The following is a 15,218-nucleotide window of genomic DNA, read 5'->3' as shown; positions in this document are numbered from 1 at the left end:
CCAGGGGTGCTTAACCACTGATCCATATTCCCAGTCCTTTTCTTTTTAGACAGGGTCTCATTAAGTTACTTAGGACCTTGCTAAATTGCTGAGATTGGCTTTGAACTTGTGATCCTCCTGCCTCAGCTTCCTTTCTTTTTTTGGTGTTGGGGATTGAACCCAGGGCCTTGTGCATGGGAGGCAAGTACTCAACCAGCTGAGCTATATTCCCAGAACTGCCTCAGGCTCCTGAGCTGCTGGAATTACAGGTGTGCAGCACTGCACTTGGCTAAAAATGTTGTTTTAATCAGGAACTTTGTCATTTGCAGTAATGTGGATGAACCTAGAAGACTATGCTAAGTAAACTAGGCACAAAGAAACAAAGACCATATCATTTCACTTATATGTGGAATCTAAAAAAGTCAAACTAGTAAAGACTAGAATGGTGGTTGCCAGGAGCAGAGGTAAGGGGTTAGAAGGGGAAAAGGGAGACATCTGACAATGGTTACAAAGTTATGGTTAGATAGATCACTGAAGTATCATGTATTTTTACAAAATAGCTAAAAGGATTTTAAATGTTCTCACCACAAATAAATGATTAATTGAGGCAATAGGCTAATTGCTTTGATTTTATCATTCTACAATGTATGTTTTGAAATACTACATTGTATACCATAAACATAATTACTATGTCCACTAAAAATAAACTAAAGCTGGGTATGATGGTGTACGCCTGTAACCCCAGTGGCTCTAGAAGCTGTGGCAGAAGGATCATGAGTTCAAAGCCAGCCTCAGAAACTTAGTGAGGCCCTAAGCAACTCAGTGAGACCCTGTCTCTAAATAAAATACAAATAAGGGCTAGGGAGGGGCTGGGATCGTGCTCAGTGGTAGAGCACTTGCCTGGCATGTGTGAGGCCCTGGGTTCCATCTTCACACCACATATAAATAAATAAAATAAAGGTCCATTGACAACAACAAAAAATAAATAAAAAAAAAAAAAAAAGAGGGACTGGGGCTCAGTGGTTAAGTGCCCCTGAGTTCAATCCCCAGTACCAAAAAAATAAAAAAATTATAAATTTAAAAAACCAAAAAAAAAAAGTCGTGTTGCTTTCTCTCTGAAATAAAAAACAAAACCACTAGAATCAACCTTTTTTTTGTCATCTTGGGAAGTTACTGCCCTCTAGAGGTGCATTTGGAAATGTTGGGGGTACTTTTCGTTGTAACTGAGGGGTCTGGGGTAATGGCTAGTGGGGTTCGGTTTCTGGGGACAAGGGATGCCAGATCTACTGAAATGCAGTTTTATATGTGAAGAACCACCTTCTCCCAGATGCCAGAATTGTTTGGAACACTAGAGAAGTGAAATGTACAAAGTTATCTGTTGCATCTGAAGTGCTCCATTATGTTTAGCCTAATGGGCTTAGGGGGAGGGAGGTTAAGGGATGGGGAGAAGGCATGAGTGTGAAATTCACAGGGGCTCCCACATGGTGGATGAGAATATGGGTCTATTAGGAAGTTCATGGATTTAACAGCATTTGAGCCCAGCTTTAATGTAGGTTGTCACCTGATACGCCACAAGTTCACGGTACATGGCTGTAGTACCACTTATACAGGAATAACAAAAAGTAAAGACTTCTGACTGATGTAATGTTGCTCAGCTACACACAGACACATGTTAATAAGTGGCTAAAGGGCTGGGGATATAGCTCAGTTGTTGGAGTGCTTGCTTTGCAAGCTCAAGGCCCTGGGTTCAATCCTGGCACCACCAAAAAAAAAAAAAAAAGGAATAAGTGGTTAAAATTCTTAGTTGCTGAATAGACCTTAGATGCTATGAAGATAGAGCCTGAGTCCTTTTATCTTAAGATGTTCAGGTCCTTTTAAATTGTGCAAGGTAAATTTCTACTAGTTTTCTAGTTCATTCTCCCCTTCTCTGGATAAAACCCCAAATGGCTCCCCTTTCCCAGTTTCCTTGTGGGTAGGTGTGACCATGTGACTGCTGACCAAGGGACTGTGAGCTGATGTGTGCACCATCCTGCTTTTCCTCCTCCTTTTAAGTAGGGAAGCTGCCTGTTGCCCACTCTTTCCCCCTCTTCACACTTGCTGGGAAAGGATGACAACTTGAATGGCCTCCTTGGACACAGAGATGGAAACCAGGTAATGTTCCACCAGTTGGATCTTTGGATGACTGACTACATGGAGTACAGCCAAAGTATTTTGGAGAAGGATTTTCGGTCATTTTTTTTATATGCTGACTGCTTAACTGCCCTGTCACTACGGACTCCAAATAAAAGAAATGAAATCTGGTTTCAATAAAAATCTGAATTTAGTAATCCTTTTAATGTATATTTGGGTCACAGATACATACATATACATAAACTACAAAAAGTCATTTGTTATTTATAAGCTCAATATATTACCAATAGTTCAGCACAAGGCTGAATAGTTTTAAAAAGTCAACTGTTAAGATTTTTGGAAAGGATGACAGCAGGAGGGGACTTAATTATAGCTATGTTTAATACAATTTCAATGTATATTACACCATGTTTAATATAGTTAATATCCAAATGTGAACCCAGGTCCATTTCATACATTTGTTGTTTTCTTCTTCTTTTGCAGATTGGATACAAAGGAAGGAGGCTTCTTTGTTTTATAGGCTACACTTTTCTTGATGCGCTCTCCTTTGATGTTAACAATATACGGCAAGAGGGGAGGCCGGACAGTTAGAACTGTTCCTTGCGGTGTGTAGCCTCGGAGATGTAATCTGTCCTTAAAATGAGGTGTTACTGCAACCCAACCTATGAGGCATGGGATAGAACACAAAATGCTGTTAGCAACCATCTTGTTAAGAAACACTGTAATTCCAGTGACCTGATAGGGTAAGGCAAGAGAATCACAAGTTCAAGGTCAGCCCCGGCAATTTGGTTAGACCCTGTCTCAAAATAAATAAATAAATAAATAAAATAAAATAGGATATAGTTCAGGGATAAAGTGCCCCTGGGTTCAATCCCCAGTACTGAAAAACAAAAACAACCCCTCAAAATTCCCATAGAACCAAAGCTCGAACTCAAAGAAGGCTATTATGCTCTCTTTCACTGTATGTTTTTAACAAAGAGCCACACACGGTGGTGTGAGGCAGGAAAAGGAAGGAAGACTGCAAACTGTAGGTTAGCCTCAGCAATTCAGCGGAACCCTTTCTCAAAAGAAAAAAAAAAGTGCTGGGGATGTGGGGATGTGGGATTACATGCCTGTAATCCCAGCAATTTGGGAGTCTAAGGCAGGAGAATTTCCAGAGTTCAAAGCCAGCCTCAGCAGATTAGTGAGGCACTTAGCAATTCAGTGAGACCTTGTGTATACATAAAAAATATAAAAAGGACCAGGGATGTGGCTCAGTGGTAAAGTGTCTGTGGGTTAAATTCTCAGCACCAAAGAAGGGGGGAAAAAAAAAGTAAAGCATACAATGCATTTGTAAAAAGCATATAATTATTTTCAGAATGGGTTACATTATCTAAACTAACTGGTATGTATTCCTTTTTTTTGGTACTGGGAATTGAACCAGGACCTCAAGTGCTCTTATATCCCTGGGCTACTAGCACGTATTCCTTAAAATAAGGCACATGTCTAAAAATACACTCAGTAAGTCAGTCTACTTAATTTGCTTTATAAAAAGTGTAGCTTAGGGCTGTGGCTGCAGCTCAGTGGTAGAGCGCTTGCCTATCATGTATAAGACCCTGCATTCAATTCCCAGCACAGGGTGCGGGGAGATGAGTATTTGGTGTAATATTACCTGCAGAGGAAAACTTGATGTCGGCCACTGCTTCAGATTCCCCAAGTCCTTCTTCTAATGTTATGTCTTCAGCAACAAGAGGAGGAAATTCTGCCATTCGTTCTTCTCCACCCATTGGAACCTTCCATTGAAATATAATGAAGATGCCTGAAGGTACAAATTAAATTCCCTACAACTGTAATATTAGATACATCCCTGATAATTCTGTACAGGGTCAAAAATAAAATCCTTTGCTGGGTGCAGTGGCACATGCCCATAGTCCTAGCAACCTAGGAGGCTGAGACAAGAGGACCATAAAGTTCCAGACCAGCCTAGGCAACTTAGGGAGACCTTGTCTCAGAATAAAAAATTAAAAGGGTTGGGAATGTAGCTCAGTGTAGAACAACCCTGGGTTCAATCCCAGTACCACAAATTAAAAAAAAAAAATTCCTTCTGAATATTCAACTCTGGTGCAAAGCATAGGAGCTCTGCGATGAGGCCAAGCCTAAAAGATCTCTGGCCAAGGACATGTTAGGCATGCACCTGGCAGTAACCTGCTGATAGGGAAATTATGCTTTATTTACAGTTTTTATAGCTTTCCATTGGCATTTAAGGCAAGGTCCTTCCAAATAGTTGTTAATCTTTGTGGCTACAAAGATTAATCCAGATTTTTTTTTTTTGTACTGGGGATTTAATCCAGGGGTGGGTTACCACTGAGCTACATACCCAGTCTTTTTTATTTTTTATTTTAAGATGGTCTCACTAAATGGCTTAGGGCTTTGCTAAATTGCTGAGGCTGGACTTGAACTTGTATCCCTTCTGTCTCAGCCTCCAGAGTTGCTAGGATTATAGCTGCCACAGCTCCTGGCTAATCCCTGCTTCTTTACAAGTCAAGGACCCATGTATAATGCATAAGGTTTAGTTTCTTTGTTTATGAATGTTTCCATGAATTGAAAGTACCTAGAAAATAATTTATTTATCCATTCATTAATAAACTTCTCCTGTGTTCAGAATTGAGGATACAAAGATAAGATGTCACAATATGGTGGCTGTCTCCAAGGAAGGGTCTGAATAATAAAAAATAACATGTAAACAAATACAAGGTAAGAAATGAGAGGCATCTAGGAAGTACTTCTGTAGTTGTGGAGGAAGGAGTAATGAATTTGTTTTGGTTAATGAAAACATTAAAGAAGAAGCAATATATGAGCAGTATTTTGAGAAATGGGTCAAAGTTGCTAAGTGTAAAGGTACTAATCGCATGTATGGACCCAAACTGGAGAAAGGATGATGAGTTCAAGGAACTGTAGTTTTTTTTTTTTTTTTTTTTCCTCAAAGATGTTAATAATATTTATTGTGGTGGAAAATGGCCTGCTATATACAATTCAAAGGACTCAACTTCAGTATGGGTTCCACCACAAATTACCTTTGTAAGATAGCTCAGATATCTGAAAAGGACTGAAAGTAAGCTTTACATATAAATACAGTTTGTATCAGGATTAAAGTAGGTCTCATTCAGTAGTTTCTGATATTCAAATCACATGTTTACTAATTTTCTCATCTTATTTGCTCACCTTTCTTGTGAAAGTGACAGAATCTATTATTATTCTAGTTTCATACCAAAGGATTGGAGACTCAGAGTGAAGTTATGTGTCTAAAACATGGTGGGACAGGAACTGAAGCCTAGCTTTTCTTAGGTCACATGATGAACCCATTTATTCAGTGATTTTTTAGTTGTTTGAGACAGTAAATTACCCAAGATACTTTCCTTCTGCAATAGAATAACTTTTCTCTAGATTAAACCAACAGCTTTGTTTTCTTAAGGAATTGTAGTTTAATTGTCCAGAGTATGTGTGTATATAGGGGTGGAGCACATTTTTCTTTCTCTTTGACGGTGGGGTATGAATCCAGGGGCACTTAACCACTGAGTTACATCTCCAGCTCTTTTTGTTTGTTTGAAACATGGTCTTGCTCAATTGCTCAGGGCCTTGCTGAGTTACTGATGCTGGCTTTGAACCTGCAATCCTCCTGGGAACCTGCAATCCCAGCTTCTGGGATTACAGGTGTGCACCTGGCTAGAACAGATTATTGATGAAGCTTTCAGCAGTTTAGAGTTCTCTCAGGGGTGTGGAACTACCAAGGAATTATACATAGGCGAGAGGACAGAGATGCAAATAAAAAAGAATGTGAATTGCCTTACAGCTTGGAAAGACTGCTCTAGGGCATGGTTTCTCAACCTCAGTACTACTGACATTTTGGGTTGAATAACTGTCATGGGAGGCTGACTCGTGCATTGTAGGATATTGAGCAGCATTTCTGCCTTCTACTCAGTAATACCAAGAGCACCCCGCAAGTTACAAAAACCTAAAGTATCTCTAGGCATTGCCAAATGATCATGGGAGATTGGGGTGGAAATCAACCTGGGTTGAGAACCACTGCTTTCTTCCTTGCGAAGATATACCTGGGGGTGGAGTGTGTGTGTGTGTGTGTGTGTGTGTGTGTGTGTGTGTGTGGGGGTGTGTGGGGGAGAGTGAGGGAGAGTGCGAGAGAGAGAGCGAGAGAGAGAGAGAGAGAGAGAGAGAGAGAGAGAGAGAGAGAGAATGTGTGTGCACACACACAAGTGAGTGCAGGAGCAGGACAGAAAGAACTGGAAACTGAGAGACTCCAGAGGCTGAGGCAAGAGAATTCGGAGTTCAAGGCCTGTCCCAGCAATTTAGCAAGGCCCTAAGCAACTTGTCAAGACCTTGTCTCAAAATAAAAAGGGCTGGGGGTATGGCTCAGTGGTTAAGCACTCCTGGGTTCAATATCTCAGAGTTATAAAAAAAAAAAAAAGGAACATTGCCCTGGCACTTTATCCATTTCACAATCTTATGAGGCAGGTACAATACAGAAAGGTAGTCACAAAGCTTTGTTAAATAGTGAAGCAGAGTAGGCATTTGAACCCAGGGAATCTGGCTCTAATAATTTTTTTTCTGTGCTGGGGATTGAACTTAGAGGCACTCTGTATCCTCAGTCCTTTTTATGTAAGGCAGAGTCCTGCTAAATTTCTGAAAGTATCACTAAATTTCTGAGGCTGGTCCCAAACTTGTTATCCTCCTATCTCAGCCTCAAGAATTGGTAAGGTTATAGGTGTGTGCCACTGTGCCCAGCTTCCAAAAATACAACCAATATACAATATACACTATCCATTAGTAAACATGGCATACCTTATAAAAGAGCCGAGAACAGTCTCCACTCAGGCAAATGGGCTTTGGTAAATTTTGTAAGAACTATTTCAGTGGCATGGTAAAGGCCAAATAGAGACTACTGCAGAGGTGGGACATGGGGAGCCAGCAATAAGCAGGTCTGTGAAAAGGAGGGAGCAGGGCACTCCAGTTTTTTTTTTTTAAACACATATAGGCCCAAGAAAGGAGCTAGAGGGCTGGGGAGATAGCTCAGCTGGTAGAGTACTTGCCTTGCAAGCACAAGGCCCTGAGTTCGATCCCCAGTACCAAAAAAAAAAAAAAAAAAAAAAAAAAAAAAAAAAGGAGCTAGAACAGCAGGAAAGAAGACGAGTACTAAGCTAAAATCCGTGTCTGGGACTGAGAATGAGGATTCAGCCCAGGGGGACTCTACTGAAGCTTTATTCCTAGCCCTTTTATTTATTTATGAATATATATTTTTTTTGGTACTGGAGATTAAACCCAGGGGTGCTTTAACACTGAGCTATACCCGCAGCCCATTTTACTTCTTAATTTTTATTTTGAAATAGGACCTTGCTAAGTTGCTGAGGCTGGTCTTGAACTTTTGATCCTCCTGCCTCAGCCTCCCAAGTTGCTAGGATTATAGGCATACACCATCATGCCCAGCTCCTTTTTGAGACAGAATTTCACTAAGTTGTCCAAGCTGACCTCGATCTTGCCATACTCCTGCCTCAACCTCCAGAGTAGCTGGAGCTTGAGGTGTGTGCCACCATACCTAGCAACCAGATCATTCAGTGTTGTGAGGGGATCTTCTGTGCATTGCAGGATGTTTAGCATCATGTGACCTCACTCATTAGATGCCAGTAGCATCTTCCAGTTGTGATAAAATCTATGACTTCTCTTCACTCAGCATTAACCAGTACAACGCTGCAATGATGTGACTACTGGGCACTTGAAAAATGGCTAGTGTGTCTAAGTAACCTTATTTAAAATTTTATTTTATTTTAACCAATGTGTTTGAATTTAGATAGCCATATGTATATGTGGCTAGTGTGGCTGACATACTAGATAGTATACTCTACAGAAAACAGTTCTGTGGCTCTTCTAGGATCAGTTCTTTTTCAGATAGAGCCAATTTTGCTTTATAGCCAGAATCTTCAGAGAGAATGAGGTGAGAGGTTAGCTAGCTGGTGTATGATGTGTAACGGATGGTTTGGTCCAATCCAAGCTTTCTTAGCAGGGCTGTGGGACCATGACAGGGCGTACCAACTGTAACTATGCAGTCGTTAAGCTGGTTGCCTACCTGAAGTAATGTATGACCTGCATGCTTCTGATACAAAGCATCTGCCTTGTCCAAGGAAGTAATATGCACGGGGAGGAAGTTAGAAGCCACAACTGTAAACCAAGCGGACTGATTTCCCTTAAGAAAGGAGGAGAGAAATTATTTTACCCATTGAAAAACTTGGAAAACCTCATTACAATGTACAGTAAAAAAATGAGAAACCAAATCAAACTCCCTTTGTAAGAACTGGTAACGACAGCAGCTGTAATCAAATTACACAACTACCTATAAAAGAGCACAATATGAAAGGAGTGAACTTTACAATTCATTTTTACAGACTTGTTGAAACTACTGAAGTTAGGTACAAAATGTTAACAATTTATGGACTTTAATGAAATATACAAGGGTTTCAGGTGTGTAAGGCTAAAATTTCTAACAAAGTATGAACAAACACAAAACCCAAGGAATGTGCTATTGCAATGTCCTGTAAGTTGCATGTGGCTGGACATATCCATGTTTTGTTTTCCTTTCTTCTCTTCACTTTGGCAAAATGAAGAATGATTCTATAGATGCTTTAAAATCCCCAGAATGGTATTATATGGATGAATAGCAAGCAAAAAGAATATATAAAAAAGATATATATCATAAATAAGTGCAGAATTACTTCAATGCATACTAGTTCCGGATCTAGAGGTGTGATCTTATGATTTCCTTGTGAAACAACAGCATAAGAAAGGGACAGAATCTGATCTTAAATGCTAAGTTGTATGAGGCACTATCAATATATTATTGTAGATATAGTTTTTAAGACCTTTTTTTTTTTTTTTTTCTTTTTCTACAAGTTTTTATTATGGAAATTTCCAAACATATAAAAAAAGAATAAGAAACTCCATATACAATCATGATTTAGTTATATAAACATTTTGCCATGTATCTGCTTCCTTGGAGTGCATCCTAATACTTAGTAATTTTTCAACAGTACAGATTTTTCTTACCTGCAGGAAATCTATGCGGCCTATAGCACCCAAAAATAGAACCATTCCCGGTTTAAGCACAAAAGTTCTTGGAACAATGGAATGTGTTGGCAAAACATTATTTACTTCTTTTTCTGTTAGAAGATTTAAAATCTGTAAAGCAAAAGTGTTATAGAGAATTACTTTTACTGAAAATATTGTATTTTGTGATTCACCTATGTGATGAGAAAAACTTGACTTCAAGATAAACCAAATATGTCAGTTAGCCACACATAAACTTTATTCTTTCTGTCTAAATTGATCTCAATTTATTGGTGGTTCTACTCATTTCACAACTGAGTCTTGAGCAGTGACAAAATAACTTCATAACTATATGAGACTTTTCTATGTCAGCAGTATCCTACAATGTCTAAATTGGTATGAATCTGAAAAAACTGCAGGATCAATACCAAGGAAGAAAACATATGCTCAGGTCTTCTGGGAACAGTAGTTTCCAGTTTAAACTAATAGACTGCAACCTCACGTCCTAGTGATTAAGTATGTATGTATCAGATGCAAAAAGATCACCCTATTCTAGGTGTATGTAAGTCAAGAACTTTCAAGCTCTTCTAAATTCAGGACCTCCTTCTAAATTCTGGACTTCAATATCCTGAATTTCCCCTGAATATTCAGGAAGAACTGAGAAAAAAGTTATGCTTTCTCTGGCTTATATAAGAATGAGGATTTCTTTCTTTTTTTTTTTTGTAGTACTGGGGATTGAACCCAGAGACTACTGCATGCTAGGTGGTACCCTAGGGCTAAGCTACATCCTCGGATCTCTTAAGACTGAGCCTCACTTAAACTGCCTAGGCTTGCCTCAAAAGATAGGAAGTAAAAGATTCTGATAAGATTTAAGGGGAAAAAAATCAGATTAAAAGAGAAGAGGGTTGGGAGCGTAGGTAAGGGATAGAATGCCTGCCTACCACATGTGAGGGCCTGGGTTCAATCCTTAGCACAGGTAAGGTAAACAATCTTGTGAATTTAGCTGGGCACAGTGGCTCATGCCTGTAATCCTAGCAGCTCAGGAGGCTAAGGCAAGCGGTTCAAAGCCAGTCTCAGCAATTTAGCAAGGCCCTAAACTATTTACTGAGACCCTGTCTCAAAATAAAGAATAAAAAAGGGCTAGGGATGTTGCTCAGTAGTTATGAGCCACCATGCCTGGCTATCTGATAGATTTTTATATCTAAAAACCAGAGGGACTTATTCTGCTGGCTAGAAAGATTTTGCAAATTCTGACCCAACTATTTCACATGAGAGTACATGACTGAAGTAATGAGTATCTTGACCTAAATGAGTATGAAAGGAAAGAGTTGGTGAAGTTACAGTAATAGAACATCATTACAAAGCAGTCCAGTTACTTTATAGTACTGGACTGCGAAAGAAGAAAAGACTGAGCATGAGCGATTACTCTAGGAGGGCAATAAATATTAAAATGTCTATATGATCTTATGATGCGGAACACCAAAGAGTATATGATTCTGAGAATGAAATAGTAAGTGAACCTGATAAGGCAAAAGAAAGTACCTAAGAAACCAGTGTTGTCTCACAGGGAGATGGATAATTAGGATAGTTAAAAACTGGCAGTAGCCAGACTCAAAGGAAGAGATTAGTGGAACTATTGTGAGGTTGTATCCCAGATGCCCACTTAAGCCAATGACTTGGATAAAGGTCAACACTGCAAATAATAAAAAGTTGTGAGATTTAATAAGTCTATAACAGAGCAAAATATACTTAATTTAATTAAGACAAAATCAAAGTTACTCATGAGATCCTGCAATTGGATTAAAAAGAGGCCTAAAGGCAAGACAGCTTCAATTAATCTGATTCTAAATTATGCTCACCTAAAAAAAAAGTGGAAAATATTAAATTATGCTCATTTGACAGGACTAACAATTTAAAGTATTTCAAGGTCTGGCAGGAAAATAAGTATTGTTTGTTCTATACAGTTTTGAGGAACAATGAGTACAAGTTATAGGAAAACTGTTCAGTGCAAGACAAACATCAGGTCAAAGACCTGGTGAGGTTATGTACCACTACTTCACCTAATAGTGAGTCACTCCTTATTTCAGTTCAAGCTGGATGACCCTGTGATGGATATGTTGTGGAGGGAATTCAACAATGGAATAGGGAGTTGGACTGCAGTGGTATTTATGATTTCTTCCAACATCAAAATTTAGGATCCTGTAAACACATAACTAACTTAACAACTATAACCATAATATAAGTAGGTTGTCTTCAGTGACGTTTACCAAACACAGATTTGATGACACATAGACTTGCCCCTAGCTGCTTTTATGAATGAATCAGAACTAACTCTAAAGTAGAAGTATACCTCTTTTCTGGTGTTTACCAATTAAGACAGTACTTCTGCAACTGAAAGTAAAAGTTTCTAAAAGAAACCAAATACTTACACAATTTTCTTTTGTAATTCCAGGGGTGTCATAAAACCAGTGGGCATCTTTCACATCTTGTGGAGTCAATTCTACCTGTTCTGTGGATTTCTCCACAACCACAACAGGTTCATTTCCCATGTCAAAGGCAAGAGAATCAACATCAAACTCAAAGGTACCTTCTTTCTTCTGTTCTTTTGAATATAAGAATGTTCTTCCAACTCTTCCTAGAATGAATGATATTGAGGTTATCAGTTGCTCCTTTGATGCTTTTGATTTCCAGGCAGACAATTTTTATGTTTATCTCAAATGAGTCACAAAGACAAACTACAGTGTATGTATGGAAGTAAGACTACAATGATACCTGTTTTTATTTTTTTCCCACCCAAAGGCAATCTTAAAATGATTAAGGGTGGGGTTAGCTGTACACTGAGACAGACAGCACTGAAAATCAGTTTTCAGTAAAGCAAAGCTGAAAAAGAGGGATAACCTAATGTAAAGCTGCTGCACAGAATCAATGGCCATTACCACCTGTACTGGTGTAGGTTTCCAAATAGTATAGCCCTTGCCTCTAAAGGGCCTCTGTTCCAAAAGAAGGAAAGAAGTCTCTTCCCTCAGAAACTGGCTAGCTTAAGACAGCTAGCTGTATTGCAGGTCGCAACTAAGAATTTTAGCATTTAATCAACAAGGGTTTTCTCAAAAAGGGCACTTACCAACTACATAACCATGCTTTTTAAAGAGATTAAGCTGATTTTGTTCTTGTTCACTAAGATCTTCTTCAGCTTTATTTGCATCATTTTTAAGTCTTTTATGTCTTGCAAACATTCTGTAAGGAGTTGGGTTGCAGATAGGAAACTTCAGAAGGTTTAATGTAGTACCTGAAGTATCAAAAAATAAATGTTTTTAGAAAAGGGGTCAAGAGGAGGAAAATAAAAATTTCTGAGGATCTACACTATGTTGGTTGTGATTCAGCTCACTCAACCTCCATGACAACCTTCTATAAAATTATTGCCATTTTACAAATGAGGAAATAGTCTTAAAGATCAGCTCATAGGCTAACCCAGGGATTGAATACAAAATCTGGAACCTGATTATTCCCATTTCCATACAGCTATCCAGTACAAAAACAAGTCAAATGTGATTGGGTGCATTCAAAATGGCAAGGCTATAGTCAATTCTGTGTATATTCTAACCAAAGTGCAAGATAAAGAACAGTTAACCAGACCAGGTACAGTGGCACATGCCTGTAATCACAGCCCTCTCAGGATTCTGAGGCAAAAGGATCACAAGTTCAAAGCCAGACTCAGCAACTTAGTGAGACCCTGTCTCAAAATAAAAAATAAAAGGGCTGGGGATGTGGCTCAGTCTTAAAGAACCTGTGTTCAATCCCTGGTACCAAAACAAAAAATGAAAAAGAAAAAAAAAAGAAGAAAGCTAACCAATGCAATTAAACCCGATTTCAAGGGAACAAATGGGGCAGTTAGTTTTGTGAATTTAAATATGAAGAGGGTCACAGAAGAACTGTTTCCAATTACAGAAGTTTCTTATAAGTCACAAAAGTAACACTTCTCAGCAAAGCCACACACTATATTGCATTAACAAATTATTCAGATGTTATGTATGTATGGTATAATGGTCCTAAGAATAAATTGAGGATGTGAACAGTAAGACTTGAGGAGTGGAGGGAGGTTCACAGAGTAAAAATTAAAAAAAAAAAAAAAAAAAAGGGAAGCACAATTTTCAAGAAAAAAACATACAAAGAAGTAAGCTGCAAGGGAAATCTCCAAGAAAGTGGGAACTTAGCTTTGTTTCCTGGTGTATTTCCAGTGTCTAGTAGTGAGTGGAACATAAAAGCTCTCCATAAACATTTCTGCTAGAAAACAACATACACTGAATTTCGATGCACTAAGCTGACACAGAAGAGAGGTGAGCAACGGAGTAGGAGAGAATTTTTAAAGGGAAGGTTCCAGGTACCCCAACTTGGACGTTAAGGAAAGTCGTGCCTGTGGCCAAGACCCGATGTCCAATTTCTCAGCAATTAAGCCTCTTAAGCCTCACCTGGCCACGGGGAGATGGTGGCCCTGTCGATGGCCTCGGCGCCCTTTGCGGTGCAGTAATCAGATTCCAGGAGTGTGTTAAAAAGAGTGGACTTGCCGGAGTTGGTGGCGCCCACCAGGTAGACATCGCCACGGTAGCGCCAGGAGCGCTGAAGTGCGGAGATCAATTCTTCGATTCCATAGCCAGTCTTAGCGCTGATCAGCCTTACGTCCCTGACCACAGTGCGCGACCAGGTCGACGGATTCGAATTCTCTTTCGCGTCCCGTGGCTTGTCCCCGCCGGGCTGCTGTGGTCCTTGGTGGCCAGGGGCCGGTAGGAGCCCTGCACGGATACAGTCGTCCCATAGCCTGTCCCGGAGCCGCTGCCGGTAGCCAGGAGCATCCTGGGGGAGAAGGTCCACCTTGTTCCCTAGCACGATGAGCTGCTTGGAGCCCACCAGCGTGGGCAAGTCGGACAGCAGGGCGTCGGGCAGGTCGAGCAGGTCTACCATATACAGCACCAGCGCTGGCCCTGGCCGCCGCAGCGCGGCGCTCACCAGTTCCAAATACTGTTCGCGGCTCACCTGCAGGCGCAGGGCGCGCCGATGGTGCACCAGCAGCCAGCAGCGCTGGCACACGAGCCGTACCGGTCCGCTGTCCGCCCGCGCCGCGCTGGAGAGCTTCTCGCTGGGCAGGTAACCGGGCATGCCAGGGTCCTGGCAATGCAGCTCTGCCCCGCAGCCCGTGCAGTTCAGGCCGCTAGGAGGCAGCGTCGGGTCTGGGAGTTGCAACACCGGGCGCGGGAGGCGGCCGACCCGTAGCTTCTGCTGGAGTCGTTCCTCCTTCCGCCGCTCCTTTTGTCGCTCTTTCTCCTGCTGCAGTTGCAGCAGCTCGCGAAACTTCTCCTCATGACTTGGTGCGGGCGGGGGCTTCGGGACATACTCGGGGAACACAAAACGCTCTTCCGTGTCAGAGCTTCCATCGTAGTCCCTAGTCGCTGTGGTGTCATGAGGAAGCCCACGTCCCAGGAGGGATGGGTGCTGGAAGAAGGCGGCCGCGCATCTCCTCTCCAGAAGCGAATCTGGGAGGCCATGGCGCGCCACCGCGGGCGCCCATCCCTGCAGAAACTGCCACAGCAGCCTACGCGTCCGACGTACGGGCAGCATGGGGATCGAAGCCACAGCGGGGCGGAGCCACGACCGCCGACTCTACCTAGAGCTCCAGAAGTGAGCGAAACCCGAGACCAAAACCGGGGCACGTGGGAACTGTCCGCGGCGCGTGAAACCCCGTGAGTTCTCGCGATGAAACTGAGGCTGCAGACCCCACTTAAAATTGAGAAGGTACCATCAAGGAGTTAGGTGGACAGAAGAGTAGTGAATGCTTTGGGGCATTCTTCAACGTGCCACAAGTTGTCCTTAGAAAAATCACAAAAATGGGCAGAGAATGCTGCGGACCCACGTCCATAACCGAAACCTTTCATTAATACACTGGCTATGTTTCGGGGGTCATTATTTGTGCAACTACACTGAAAAACAAACAGACCAAAAGCTTTGATCGGCTGGAACCGACCCTTGGCCTA

The 15,218-nt window shown here is 41.1% G+C and overlaps 1 protein-coding gene across 1 annotated transcript; it reads right to left on the bottom strand.

The window, feature by feature from the left end:
- Positions 1–2,375: 2,375 nt before the first annotated feature.
- Positions 2,376–14,862, bottom strand: NOA1 (nitric oxide associated 1). Its single transcript, XM_079153769.1, has 7 exons — positions 13,662–14,862; positions 12,317–12,481; positions 11,625–11,830; positions 9,196–9,327; positions 8,222–8,338; positions 3,761–3,881; positions 2,376–2,771 (listed from the first exon to the last, which is right to left on the bottom strand). Exons 1-7 carry the CDS (start codon positions 14,803–14,805, stop codon positions 2,560–2,562), a joined length of 2,097 nt encoding a protein of 698 aa, XP_079009895.1. The 5' UTR covers positions 14,806–14,862; the 3' UTR covers positions 2,376–2,559.
- Between the last annotated feature and the right edge of the window lie 356 nt (positions 14,863–15,218).

The sequence above is a fragment of the Sciurus vulgaris genome, assembly GCF_902686455.1.
Source record: "Sciurus vulgaris genome assembly, chromosome: 9".
NCBI lineage: Eukaryota > Metazoa > Chordata > Mammalia > Rodentia > Sciuridae > Sciurus > Sciurus vulgaris.
Note: the sequence above shows the minus strand (reverse complement) of the source record. Positions and strands in the feature narration are given on the sequence as shown.